This window comes from Marmota monax, unplaced genomic scaffold, assembly GCF_021218885.2.
Source record: "Marmota monax isolate L192 unplaced genomic scaffold, Marmota_monax_Labrador192_F-V1.1 WCK01_AAM20220418_F8-fsc00004, whole genome shotgun sequence".
In the NCBI taxonomy this organism is placed as follows: domain Eukaryota; kingdom Metazoa; phylum Chordata; class Mammalia; order Rodentia; family Sciuridae; genus Marmota; species Marmota monax.
This window is the reverse complement of record NW_026692881.1, coordinates 11,749,442-11,763,026: the sequence shown is the minus strand read 5'-3', so window position 1 is coordinate 11,763,026 and position 13,585 is coordinate 11,749,442. Positions and strand designations below refer to the sequence as shown.

The 13,585-nt window shown below is 32.5% G+C and overlaps 1 protein-coding gene across 3 annotated transcripts in view; it reads left to right on the top strand.

The window, feature by feature from the left end:
• Positions 1-13,585, top strand: part of LOC124096545 (cytochrome P450 2C18) — a 154,110-nt gene that overhangs the window by 24,838 nt on the left and 115,687 nt on the right. For 2 of the 3 annotated variants that reach the window (XM_046450492.2, XM_046450495.2), the window contains 2 exons: positions 3,535-3,676; positions 6,618-6,805. The exons of the other annotated variant lie outside the window; for it this stretch is intronic. In XM_046450492.2, the coding sequence (XP_046306448.1) occupies positions 3,535-3,676; positions 6,618-6,805 (330 nt within the window). The remainder of the gene's footprint in view (positions 1-3,534; positions 3,677-6,617; positions 6,806-13,585) is intronic. 3 annotated transcript variants of the gene reach the window in all.

Below are 13,585 nucleotides of genomic sequence, written 5' to 3'. Positions count from 1 at the left end.
TTTTTATTTGGCGTTATTAATGTCCTCTCTTTGGAGCCTCTCTCACTCCAACAAGTGAAAATTTCAATGAAAATGTTACACATGTCTTTAACTTTTATCCCAGTTCCTTCTTTAATTCCAAAGAGTCTTAAGTTTTCCCGGATTTCTTTATATTGTGAACTGGGTTTTTTTCTTTTCTTTATTGCATTATTGCTGATTGAGTTTTAAAGTTCATACACCTTGTCTTAAATATCTAAAATTCTTCCTTTCATGCGGTATAATTTATTGGTGAGATTTTTAACTGAATATTGATTTGACTTGCATAATTTTTTATTTTCAGGATTTCTGTATATTCTTTATTTAGATTTTCTTTTTCTTGAGATGCTCTTTCACTTCTTACATTTTCTCTCCTCTTTAATTCCTTAGGCATGCTTTGAATTCATTGATCATTTTAATCATCTAAATTTGTGAATTCAGTTATTGGTAAGTTACATATTTTTTAGATGTCCTGTTGTCCTTTTTGCTCAAGTTATCTGGGTCCTATTTTGTTAATCTGATAAGAGGGTTTCCTCTTGCTGTTTTATGTGAGAGTCTTTGTAAGTAGTGATGTCTCAATAATAAGCCCATGACTTAGTTTCCCCACATCTAATTATAATTTAAAAATATTAATTCAATCATTGGTATCATTGGACCCCTTTGAAAGGAGAGAATCATCACTCCTATAATGGTAATTTAAGAGCAACCTAATGTTTACAGAAGTTATTATTACTGATCACTACAACTCTATTGACTAAAGAGTATTGGTTTATAATAGGCTGAGAAGATCAAGTGTTAATAGTACTATATTAAATTTCATTGGAAAAATTGATAAATTAAAAATAAAGAAATTAGAATACAAAGGAAAAAAAGAAAGAGGGTGTTGGAGGAAATGGAGACACAAGTTAAAATGAGGTGAATATAAAGGATGAGGGACATGAGAAAGTAAAGGATATCAGAGAGAAGAAATGATATATTAAGAGAGAATCCAATTAATTGACAAAATACATAATATAATTCTGGCAAAACACAAAATTTGGGCAGACACTAGGACAGAGTATCAAAAAGTTGATGCAACATCTGTCTTTTTGAAAATTTATTTTCCTTGCTCAGTTTTTTGAAATAGAGGCGTTCACCTTCAGAGTTTCAGTTGCAGAATCTCCTAGGAGGAAGAATGTTTTCTCCCATTATGGTTTAGTGTCCCCTTTATGGCCAGACTGAGTCACAAAATGGGAACTCACCAACTGACTAAATAGTATAACCTAATTGGCTAATTGTTAGGTAATCTATAAGCAAGTGTATCAAGAGCCAGTAAAAAATCTAAAGTGAAGAAAGGGGGAAAATGAAAAAAAAATAGTGCAACATGAAAGATAAAGGTAAGTTGCAGGGATTTGTATTTTAACACTTAGGAAGTTCAAACATTATTTTTTTAAGCTTTCATGGTTTTCCTACTTTAACTCTGTCCACTGGGGGATGCCGGGAATTCTCCCATTCTAAATCAATCTATCTATCTATCTATAATATGTATATTATATATATATGTATATATATTATGTATATATATATATACTCATTGTAATATTATTCATTGTAATATGTAATATTATAATTTGTTATATTCTGTGCTCCAGTAATTCCCCCAAGTCCTCTGCTCTTTTCTACCTCTTATACCTTTGCTCTACTTTATTGGTTAACCTTCTATTTCTTCTCTCTCTCTACCCTCTAATAATAAACAAAAATTTTGAACTTTTGACTTTCTGAGTCTGGCTATTTTTTAGTATGATATTCTCTAGTTTCATCCATTGATCAGAAAGTGGTACAATTTCATTTTTCTTTATGGCAGAATGAATATTGTGTATATTTATCATATTTTCTTTATCTTAATTAAAAATAAAAATCATAACTCTTTATTAGACTGTCAATTGAGGGGCATCTAGGATATTTCCATAACTTGGTCATTGTGAATTTTACCACTATCAACACAAGTATGCATGTATCACTACAGAATACTTACTTTAGTTCTTTTGTGTAAATACCAAAGAGTAGAAGAGCTGAATCATATGAAGTTTCCATTCCTGTTTTATGCAGATCTGTACACTGCTTTGCAAAGTGATAATACCAATTTTCAGTCTCACTAAAAACATATGAGTGTATCTTTCCCCTGATATCCTCCAAAGCAATTAATTTTATTTGTATTCTTAATCGTTAACATTCTAAGTGAAGTATAATTAAATTTCAGGTTAACTTTGTCAGTTCCCTGATCATAAGAGATATTTAAACACACACACACACACACACACACACACACACACACATTGGCCATTTGCATTTCTTCTTTTGAGAAATGTCTGTTTAGTTTGTTTGCCCATGGACTAATTGGGTCATCTGGTTGTTTGATATTAAGAATTTTTTTAGTTATTTATATATTCTAAATATTAATCCTTTTTCAGAAGAGTATCTGAAAAAAATTTTCTCCACTTCTGTTGGCTCTTCATGCTCCTGTTTTCTTTGCTGTGAAGAAGTTTTTAAATTTAATGCCATCCTGTTTATTGATTCTTGGTTTTTCTCCTTGAGCTTTAGATATACTATTCAGGAAGTTGGTTTTTTGTGCTAGAATCCTAACCTAACATTAGGTTTTCTACAAGCCATTTCAGAGTTTCTGGTCTAATTCCTATATCAATTATCCACTTTGAGTTTACTTTTGTGGAAGGTGAATTATAGTAATCAGGTTTCATTCATCTACATATGGATATCCAGTTTCTCATCATTACTTATTAAAATAAGATCTTTTCTGCAACATGTTTTTGGCAGCTTTTTCAAGTACCAGATGACTGTGTCTATGTGAATTTGTCACTGTGTCTTTTATTCGGAATCATTGTTCTTCATGTCTGCAAATACAATGCTTTCATCAGAGACTTGCGTGTCTTCCATTTTCCTTCACTACGTGTTATGGATTTCATGTGATTTGTTCCCTCCGAAACATATGTTGAATGTAGCAGTGTTGAGAGGTGCTGGAAAAAAATAAACCTCTATTTTTTATAAATCACCCAGTTTCTTTTGTCTGATATAGGAATAACAACAACAAAAGAAGTAAAATATTGTACTTATACTAACTTTTATGTTCATGATTAAATCTTAAATTCTCAAAATAATTTTTGTCTTACCTATACTGTGTCTATATTTTGAGTAGAAACAAGAAAAGAGAAGTGGCACCAACAGACACTTGCTTGTATTTTATTGATAAGAAATACATTGCATGTCCTTCCTAGTTACAAAATGGATGGTGAACAGAATATTTAGGTAACAAGGTTCAAGAGGGTAAGAAATGGAGATTTGGTCAATTAATCTGTAATTTACCATATCACACAGTAGTTTTTTATAGTATTTTATAACACTTTAATAACATTGTATTATTTTGTGTCTATGTTGACTTAACTTTATAACCATCTGATTTCTTTTGAAGTTATTATAATTATGTACTAACTTATTTGCGAAATAAGTGCTTTGAATTATTTCCAGGAAAAGAACAAGCCACAGACTGAATTTACCACTGAAGCCTTAGTAAGCCTTGTGAATGATCTGTTTGGAGCTGGAACAGAGACAACAAGCACTACTCTGAGATATGGACTCCTGCTCCTATTGAAGCACATAGATGTCACAGGTATGACTGCAGATGGTGAGCAGGGTGAATTTCACTGCAGAAATTTGAAAAAAACACTGCTAATGTCCTCTGTCTTATTTGTCTTGAAAACTTTCTTGAGTGAAATTTCTGTGCCACTTGTTATGATTAATCCAAAGTTAATGAAGGGATAAAAAATAAGAGAACATTGCACAATATGGGACAGTGACTGAGAGAAGTGAAGGACAGCATGGGCAGTAGCAAGGCAGTGGAGCTCTGGTCATGTCTGCATCCCACTGGGAAGTGATGTGCAGCATGCAACAGCCAGCATGAGTTGGCCTAAGACTGCATGTTGGACTTCCTAAGAAGAAGATACTTGGATTATTTTGAGAGTTCTTGCAAGATTTCTGTGGAATTCTTTTCTTATTCTGAAAATTTCATGCTCTAGTTCTAGATCAGGAAAATCATAATTCTTTATTGGAGTATAAATAGAAGCTTTAGAAAGTTAATGAGGTGGCAGGGATATTACTATAGTCTGAGAAGTTTTCTAAAAGGTAAGAAAACTAAACTTTATTTTTTTAATTGTTGCTACTTAGAAGGTGTGCCCAAAGGATTTCATTATTCTAGAAGTGTGTTTCCATTAACTTTATCTTTTTTGAGCAGCTCTATTTAGAAATGTACCTTTAAAGAGTTATAGTAATGCATAGCAGATTACAAGCAAACACCATCTTTTCCTGTTTCAGGACCCCATTATAAAGTAATCACAAATGAGAGTTACTCCTTTTAACATGGGAAAAGAGAAAACAGCCAACAAAACTTCAACAAATTTCTGAAACACAGAGAACAGAAGGAAGGGACATAACTTAGCAGAGAGTATGAAGCTATATCTTGTATGTCAGAAGAAAAAGTTGTATTAGTGTAGGAAAGCCAACCTGTGTACCTAAAAATATCCATAAAGTTCAGCATTTAGAAACACCACATGTCAAACAAATTAGGGGAAATTGAGGCAAAAATAGGAGTCCCTCTATGCTCCTATGCCCTCCTCTACAACCTCTTTTATCAGTTAAATGTTTTCTCTCATAAGAAGAGAGGTTTACACTCTAGAGAAACTTATGCTAGCAGGTCCTGTAATCAATTTTAGAACATCAAAGTCATGTTAAAAATCACATAAACATCAGAAGTAAGCCATATATTATTTTCATAATATTATGAATTAGAAGGGTATCAGAGTTCTAAAGAGCAACTGTTATTTTGTGTGTTAATAGAAAAGGTAAGAGCCATGTGTGGTGGCACAAGCTTAGAATCCCATCTATTAGGAGGTTGAAGCAGGAAGTTAAGGCAAATTCAAGGCTAGACTAGGCCAGCATCTTTCAAAATAAAACAAAAGGTCTGTGGGTGTAGCTCAAAGAAAGAGGACCTCTGGTTCAATCCCCAGGACAAATAAAACAACACAAAACACAAAAACAAAAACCACTACCAAAACCAACCAAGCAACCAAAAAAACAGTCCCAAAGCAACAGCAAAACCAAAACATCAACAAAAAGAAAGGAAAAATGTTTTTACATCCATCTTTGTTACAAAATGTATCCCCCTTTCTCCCTTTCACAGAAAGATACTAGAGTATATGCTCCATCCAAATATTCAAAATCAAGGCAGAGGTAGTCACAGGTTCCTGTAATCAAGAGACCATATGCATAGGGAGGGGAGTTTAAGGGAAGGTCCTGGGAACTAGGCCTAGGAAACAACCAATTGTCCATATTAAATACATAAAGCAGGTGTAATCAAAGGAAAGTAAAATAAAAGAGAAAATTTGAAACATTTAGTAAATTATTACTAGGAGTTTGAAACATCAACCTAAGGGTATGGATACAATATAAGCAAATTCAAAATTAGGAATTGGTATATGTTGTTCAAATATAGGTTGAACATATGCAATGAATGAAACATATACAGTTACTTTACAGGACAAAATTGATTATGCAGTCATAATGTTGTAACAAAATATATTTATATAATAAAAAATTGTGATCAATATATATAGGAGTAGAGAGTGAAAATATGTCAGTATGTGAGTGTATATATTTATTTGTGGTATGTATTTTGCATGGAGTAGATTTGGATCTTAATGTTTCTTACGAGGAACTCATTAAAAATTGTCTAAACTTGGATAAATCAAGGAACCAAAATATATCATTATTCAAAAATAAGAACATTTCAGAAGACATTTTTTTAAATAATTCAAAAAGTCTACAATTAAGGAATGAGTGACTGAAAAGGGTCCCACAGAAAAACACAAACACACTCATACACAAATATAGACATGCACAGAGACATGCATACATATAGATCCATTAGTTAGAATTTAATTTTATAATGTCATATATTATTTTGGTGTAAAATTATGTTTCTTCCTGTTTTTCTTTCCACGATGATATTAATTATTTAATTACTTATGTGATGACTCGATTTTTGAAACTTTTTATAGTTTCTATTTCTATTTGCTATCATATATGCTAGAATGTTAGGCTTATATAAGTTTAGAGATATATATATATTTTTTTAATATTTATTTATTTTTTTAGTTCTCGGCGGACACAACATCTTTGTTTGTATGTGGTGCTGAGGATCAAACCCGGGCCGCACGCATGCCAGGCGAGCGCGCTACCGCTTGAGCCACATCCCCAGCCCTATAGATATATTTTAATACTTAGCTTATAGGAGAGTCATGAATGTATATGACTCCTATATACTTATGTGTATGTATATATGTATTTTTATATGTGTATCAATACTTGTTGATAAGTATTGATAAATAGAGAAAGTATTATGGTGATCTTTTTACATGCACAGAAGTGCTTGTTGCATATAAGTCGTGTCTATAATAACTTTTGGATACACACACAATGCCTCATATAACCCTGAATTATTTTAAGAAATATATTATTTTTCTCTTTCCCATTTGTTGTTATTTGTTTCTTACCAGCTAAAGTCAAGGAAGAGATTGACCATGTGATTGGCAGACACCGCAGCCCCTGCATGCAGGACAGGAGCAGTATGCCCTACACAGAAGCTGTCCTGCATGAGATCCAGAGATACATTGACCTCGTTCCAACCAATATACCCCATGCAGTGACCTGTGACATTAATTTCAGAAACTACTTCATTCCCAAGGTAAGATTCTTTTTCTCACATGGAAGTCTCCATCTTTGCAGTGTGGTCCCAATCCTTGCCAACACAGGATAAGAGAAGTACAAAACCCACCCATGCAGCACCTTGATTTACTCAGTGCTAGACCAGACTAGGCCATGAGGCTCTATAACTGTTCCTGACATCCAGCAGGGTGAACTCTCCTAATTTCTTCTGCTCCTTCAAGTTTGTTTTGTCTACTCTCAACTGTGTGTATTTCCAAACAAATTTTAGAATCAATTTGTCAATTTTCTAAAACACTCTCCTAGGATATTTTTCAGCATACTATTAAATCTGTAAATCAGTTTGGAAAGAATTGGCATCTTGACATGTTGGATATTTCAGTTAAAGAACATTGTGTATGTTTCTCATTTTCTTTCAGTTTTTAAATTTTTTTTCCAATAATGTTTTGTTTTTAATAGAGTGGTTTCTATACTTTTTGAGAAATTTTTAATTAGGTAATTAATATTTTGAAAGTTACTATAAATTGTCCAATTTAAATAATGCCTTTTCCAATTTGTTGTTCTTGGCACATGGACATATTGTTACAGTTTTATTTAATGACTTTATATCTAGAATTCTTGTTAACTTTTTAAATCATTAATAATAATTTGTCTTTAGATTCTTTTGGAACTTCTTATGTATATTATACTTCCATCTTGTTGTTGTATCTGTTATTTTCCATTTCTAGTGACCTTAATTTCTGTTTCTTACATTATTGTTCTCGCTTGCATTTCCAACACAGTGTTGAACAGAAATGGTATGTTGAGCATGCTTTTAATCATTATTTTTTGATTCTAGCAGAAGGTTAAGGTTTAACAATATAGTATTGAGTGTGATGTTATATGTACATTTTGGCAGATATTCTTGATCAGATGAGGGAAGGCTTCCTTTTCTTATACTGTATCATTTGTTTAACACTAATGTATAATTTTATCAAATGGACTCCCTGCATCCATTGATCATGTGTTTATGATCATATATTTTGGTCCTTTCTCCTCTAAATGTGCATATTATAAGTACAGGCACACAGCAGAATTTTATCCACAATTTGATAAAGACTTTTTCTTTTCCCATATTTTTTATCAGTGCATTATTGTTGTACATATTGATGGAATTTATTGTTACATATTTGTGCATGCATACAATACAGCAATGTATTTTGGCCAATATCACTCCCCAGTCTTTTGTATTCATATTTTTGACAGATTAGTCTCTAACTTTTCTTATTGAAATGACATTGTCATATCTCTGTCAAAGTAATGCTGGCCTCATAAAATGAGGGAGATCATATTTCCTACTTTGAGACTATTTTCGTTGCCTTTCTATACTCCTACTTTCTTTTTGTGGCCTCTTAGTTGTATCTTTGGATTGCCTAGTAATGTTTGCCTAAGCACATTGCACGATTGCACAATTGGGGGAACCTCAGAGGTTGGCTTATAGCTGTGGTCAATTTTCAGCTGTGTTAGTCAACATCTCTGAGTCAGGTCAGGAGGTGTTGTAGCATTCTGACTACCAGGTAGGGGAGGAGAGAAATCCGTCTGGAAAAAAGATGAACATTACCTGATAACAGCTTTCCAACTAATCTAACATTCAGTTTCTATTTTTATTTAGACTTTCTGGTCAATATGTTCCAAGCTACTCTATTTCACCTAAAGCCAGAACTTATTACTAATGCAAGTTACAACTGATAGAACTAAAATTTGTGTTTTCGTGGTGGAGAAAAAATTACAATTTTAGTAAGGTTAGAAACACTCTTTTCATGTGTTTCTGGGGAAGACTTTCCTGAGAGGTGATGGGCCTTGAGCTGGTGATGACAGATTTCATACAAGAGTTAGATTTCTTTTTCAATTTATTCTTTTTTTTTCAGCAATAATACAAGCAGAATATCTTTTATGCCTAGCCTTTTTTTGAGTAAAGAGGGTCCAGAAACCAAGGAAATGAGCTTTTCCTTTCTATATGGTACAATCCAGTGAAGGGAGTTTATTCACTGCATACCTTATTCTAATGACCCCTTATGAATTGTAAAAAAAAAATGTTCTGCTGTCACGGGATTGAACACTCTGCAAGGCAAACATAATTATCTAAGATAATTTAGCAAACTTCTTCTCTAATGGTCCAGATAGTAAATATTTTAGTCTTTTACATGATGGGGTCTCTCCTGTCACTTTTTGTCTCTAGCTACACAAAAACAATCATAGATGATATGCAAATGAGTGAAAAACATGTGTTCCAATAGTTATGAACAGTGATTATTGTAATTTCCATGTCAGAAAAGATATATATTTTTCAATTTAAAAAATTACTAGATAAAAGGCAGTATGTGAACAGATGACAGACTGGATTTGGATGAGTTGTGATTTACAAATTACTGGTCTGAGCTCTGCTCACAGAACTTTCTGAATGATAGAAATGTTCTATATCTCTGTTACCTAACACAGCAGTTACTAGCCATATACACCTTTTCAGTGCTTATGATATGATTAGTGCAAGTAATGAAATGAAATTAATTCATTTTAACTTATGTGAACTCATTTTAAATTTATGTATATTTTAGTTTAATTTTTATCTAATTTAAATTTAAATTAATTTTTATCTAATTTAAATTTAAATTTAAAGGTTATTGTGTTGGACAGCACATATCTTAGGCTTTTTCCAAGTAGAGTTCAGTATCTTTCATCATATGTGGATGAGGGGCAACAAATAGATACTGGCAGTAAATCTTGGTGTTCTACAGCACATTAGGATAATTTTAGTTTACAATAATCTATTATGTATCTTATAAATGGCCAGAAGAGAGGAGTTCAAATGTTACCAAAGAAACAAAAGGTGATGAAAATGCTACTTGCCCTGATTTGATCATTATGCATGTATACATCACACCATAATAAGTACATTAAAAAAAATTGTCCACCACTAAAAGGCCTGCAAAAAATGCATTTTATTGCTGTCTCACAGAGTTGCCAATGTGGAACAGAGTTTGAGTGAATCAATTATATTCTTCTTTATTCCACTTTCTTTGAAATAATAATTTATTTTGCTAAAAATATTCATGTATCTTATTCTCTTACATAATATTATCCTACATTACCCCATTGGGAATATCATAAATATCTATAGTGCTTACATCATAATACCTTTCTAAAATGTTAAATAGTCTAACAATGGAGCAATTTCACCTCTAAGACAGATATTCATACTTAATAACTGAATCAGAAAGGTTGAAGACAATAAAACTGCCCTGTCTCCCCCCACACATCACATGCATATAATATTTCCTTTTAGTCTCTTCTAAATGAATTGGGTACCACCTTCTGTCAACTGTATCCAAAAATAAATAAATAAATAAAATAAAAAGTGAGGCTGCTACTTAGAAATGCAAGTTACCTTAATCTAAGAATTCATTTTACCTAAGAATAAGGAAGACTTCAGTATGAACTCTAGCTCTGCAACTCTTACTGTTACTCTTGGGTAGATGTCCGATCCCTTTGAGTCTTGGCTTTCTCATTGGCACACCGTTGATAATGCATTATTTGCTTCACTATAATGCTGTAAGAATTCAGCCAGGTAATAAATGCAAAATAAAAGCTAATACTAGGAGAATTTGGTTTTGCCTGTGTCACTGATGCAGCCAAAGGCTGAAAAAACATGTGTTGATGAAGTTATGTATAAATTACCACTTTCATCTGCTGTTGGAAGGATTCTAACAGGTACACCCATTTTGAAGAATAATTTGGCAGTATCTATTAAAATAAAAAATGTGTAAGTCAGGCACAGTGGTATTTACCTATAATCATAGCAATTCAGGAAGTTGAGACAGGAGGATTGCAATTTCAAAGCAAAACTCTATCTCAGATAATAAAAAATAAAAAAAAAACTGGGGCTGGGAATGTGGCTCAGTTGTCAAGCGCCCCTCATTTACATCTCTGGTACCTATTAAAAATGCAAAGAAAATATAAAATGTATATACTATGATGTGGAAAGTCTAAATTTTGGTATATACCCCATGTGCAAATAGGAATATCCAATATGTTCTCATTACATAGTTGCTTGTCACAATTGCAAATTGCCTAATGCTTATCAGCAGTGTAATAGTACATTTGTGTTATTCAGGATATATACTGTGGATGTATATATCAACATATCTAAAATTTTTTATTAAATACAAAATGAAAATACAGTGGAATATCTGCTAGTTGGATGAAAAAATAGCAAAGTAAGAAGTTGCATAATCCTGTTACATAGAGATCTACTTGCTTTACATGCATAGATTAATTATGAAGAAATATATTACTAATTGTTGGCAACAGTTGTTTCTGAAAAGTCCAAATTATGTTCTGTGGTAAAGTGAGAGGGAGATTTATTTTTCATCATATATTCATTTTGATACAATGCCTTCTTCTATTTTTATTTCTTTATTTGTGCTTTTTAGTTATACATGACAGTAGGTTGTATTTTGGGTGCCCTACAACAGAAGAGTGGATAAAGAAAATGTGATATATATATATATATATATATATATATATATATATATACATACATACATACATATACACACACACACACATACACACACACAATGGAATATTACTCAGCCTATTTTATTTTTAATGGAGTTCTAAGTAATGTGATGTAATATAAAATTCCCTCTCTCTTTTAGTTTTATTGGTGCTGGTGATCAAACCCAGAACCTTGTGCATGCTAAGCAAGCATTCTGCTATTGAGCTATATCCCCAGTCTATAACTGACTCTCTTATGGGTACAGTCCACTGAGTTATGAAAAATACATGCGGTGATGTAACGCCACAACAATTAAGTTATAAAATATTGCTGGGCATGATGGTGTATAACTATAACTATAACGTCTGCTACTCAGGAGGCTGAGGCAAGAAGATTGCTTGTGCCCACAAGTTTGAAATCAGCCTAGACAGCATAGTGAGACACTGTGTCTATGTAATATGTCCATTACCACATAAAGTTTCTTCATCCTCCTACTACAATCAATCATACTTCCTCACTTCCAGGCCCTTATGAGCACAGATCTTCTTTCCGTAGCTATGGTTGGATTTATCACAAAAGTCATATAATAGAATATGACAGAACAATACAGAATCAAATTTTTTATCTCTGGCAGTTTTACCTTCATTTATTCTTTCTCCAATACTCTTCTTATATAGAACCAAGCTTCTTTTTAAAATTTTTTATTGACATATGATAATTTTACAGAATAGAGTATTTCACTGTGGCTGATTCATGCATGCACATAACAATAACATCAATTTCACTCCCCAGTACCTTCCTGTGCCCTCCCCTCCTCCTCCCCTGATCCCTTCGTTATACACTGCTGGTCTCTCAAATATTTTCATGTATCTCTGTGTTTTTTTAATGTAACAGAACCTGTTTTAGATTCATTTTCATTTTCATGTATTAATAGTTCATTCTATTTTATTACTGAACTTTGTTCCATTACAATGAATACCATGAATGTTTTTTTCACTCATAAGGAGACGGAAAATTTTGGTTGTTTCTAGTTTTGTTTTTTAAATATAATCAATATGAACATTTGTGTAAAAATGTTGAGGTGGAATATATTTCCTTTTCTATTGAGTAAATACCTAAGACTGAGATTATTGCATAATTTTTAACTTTATGCTAAACTGATAGAATCATTTTTTTCTTTTATAACTTGTGCTTTATTTCATACATTAAAAAGGGTATTTCCTGGCACAGAATTACACAATTTATGCTTCTTTTTTAAATTTTAATAATCCTAGCTCCTGCAATTAAGTTGTTGATTTATTTCAAGTTAATCATTGGTGATATCAAATAATGTTTATGAAACATGTTCCTTTGTTTTCTTCTCATTTTCTTGAGACAAGATTTCTCTATGTTTCCCAGGCTGGCTCCAAATTCCTGGGTTCAAGCAATCTTAATTCCTTAGCCTTCATAACAGCAGGGGCTATGAGCACATGCCACCATGCCCAACCTATCTGTTTCTCTATGAAAAGTGCCCAGTTCTTCTAATACAATTTTTTGAAGACATATCTGTCTTTATATCCTCAGGAAACATTTGTATCTTCAGGAACCACCACATGACCTGGTACACCCCTCCTCGGCATTTTTTTCTAAAGACTTAAAGTCAGCATACTAAAGTGATACATGCACCATTTATGTAGCAGCATAATCCCACAATAGTCAACATAAGATCCAGCTTGAATATCTATCAACAGATGAATCAATAAAGAATATGTGATCCATATGCACAGTAGAGTTTTATTTACCCATAAAAATGTAATTATGTCATTTTCAGGAAAACACATAGAAGCTGAGAGCATTATGTTAAGCAAAATATGAAACTCAGAAAGTCAAGGGACATGGTCTCCTGCTATCTGTAGAAGTTAGAAAAAATAAATAGGAACAAAAATCTATAGGAGATCTCATTACAATTGGTAAAAATCAGTGGAGAAGACAAAAGGAACCAAGGGGGAGTTTAGAGGGGAGGAAAAGGAGAAGTACTAGGGAAGGATACTGACCAAATTATACTGTTAAATCATGTGCAAGTCTAAACGTAAAATAAAAAATCCCACTATATGTGTAATTGTAATGTACCAAAAAATGGGGAAAAATAAACATCCTCACATACTCATTAAAACAAAAATGGAATACTTAAAAAACTTTAGCCTTAATTGATGATCTTCACCAAATTGTTGAAAATGATGCTTACTTTAAATTTAGCATTGCTTTTGCATTTGGGGGTGGAAACCT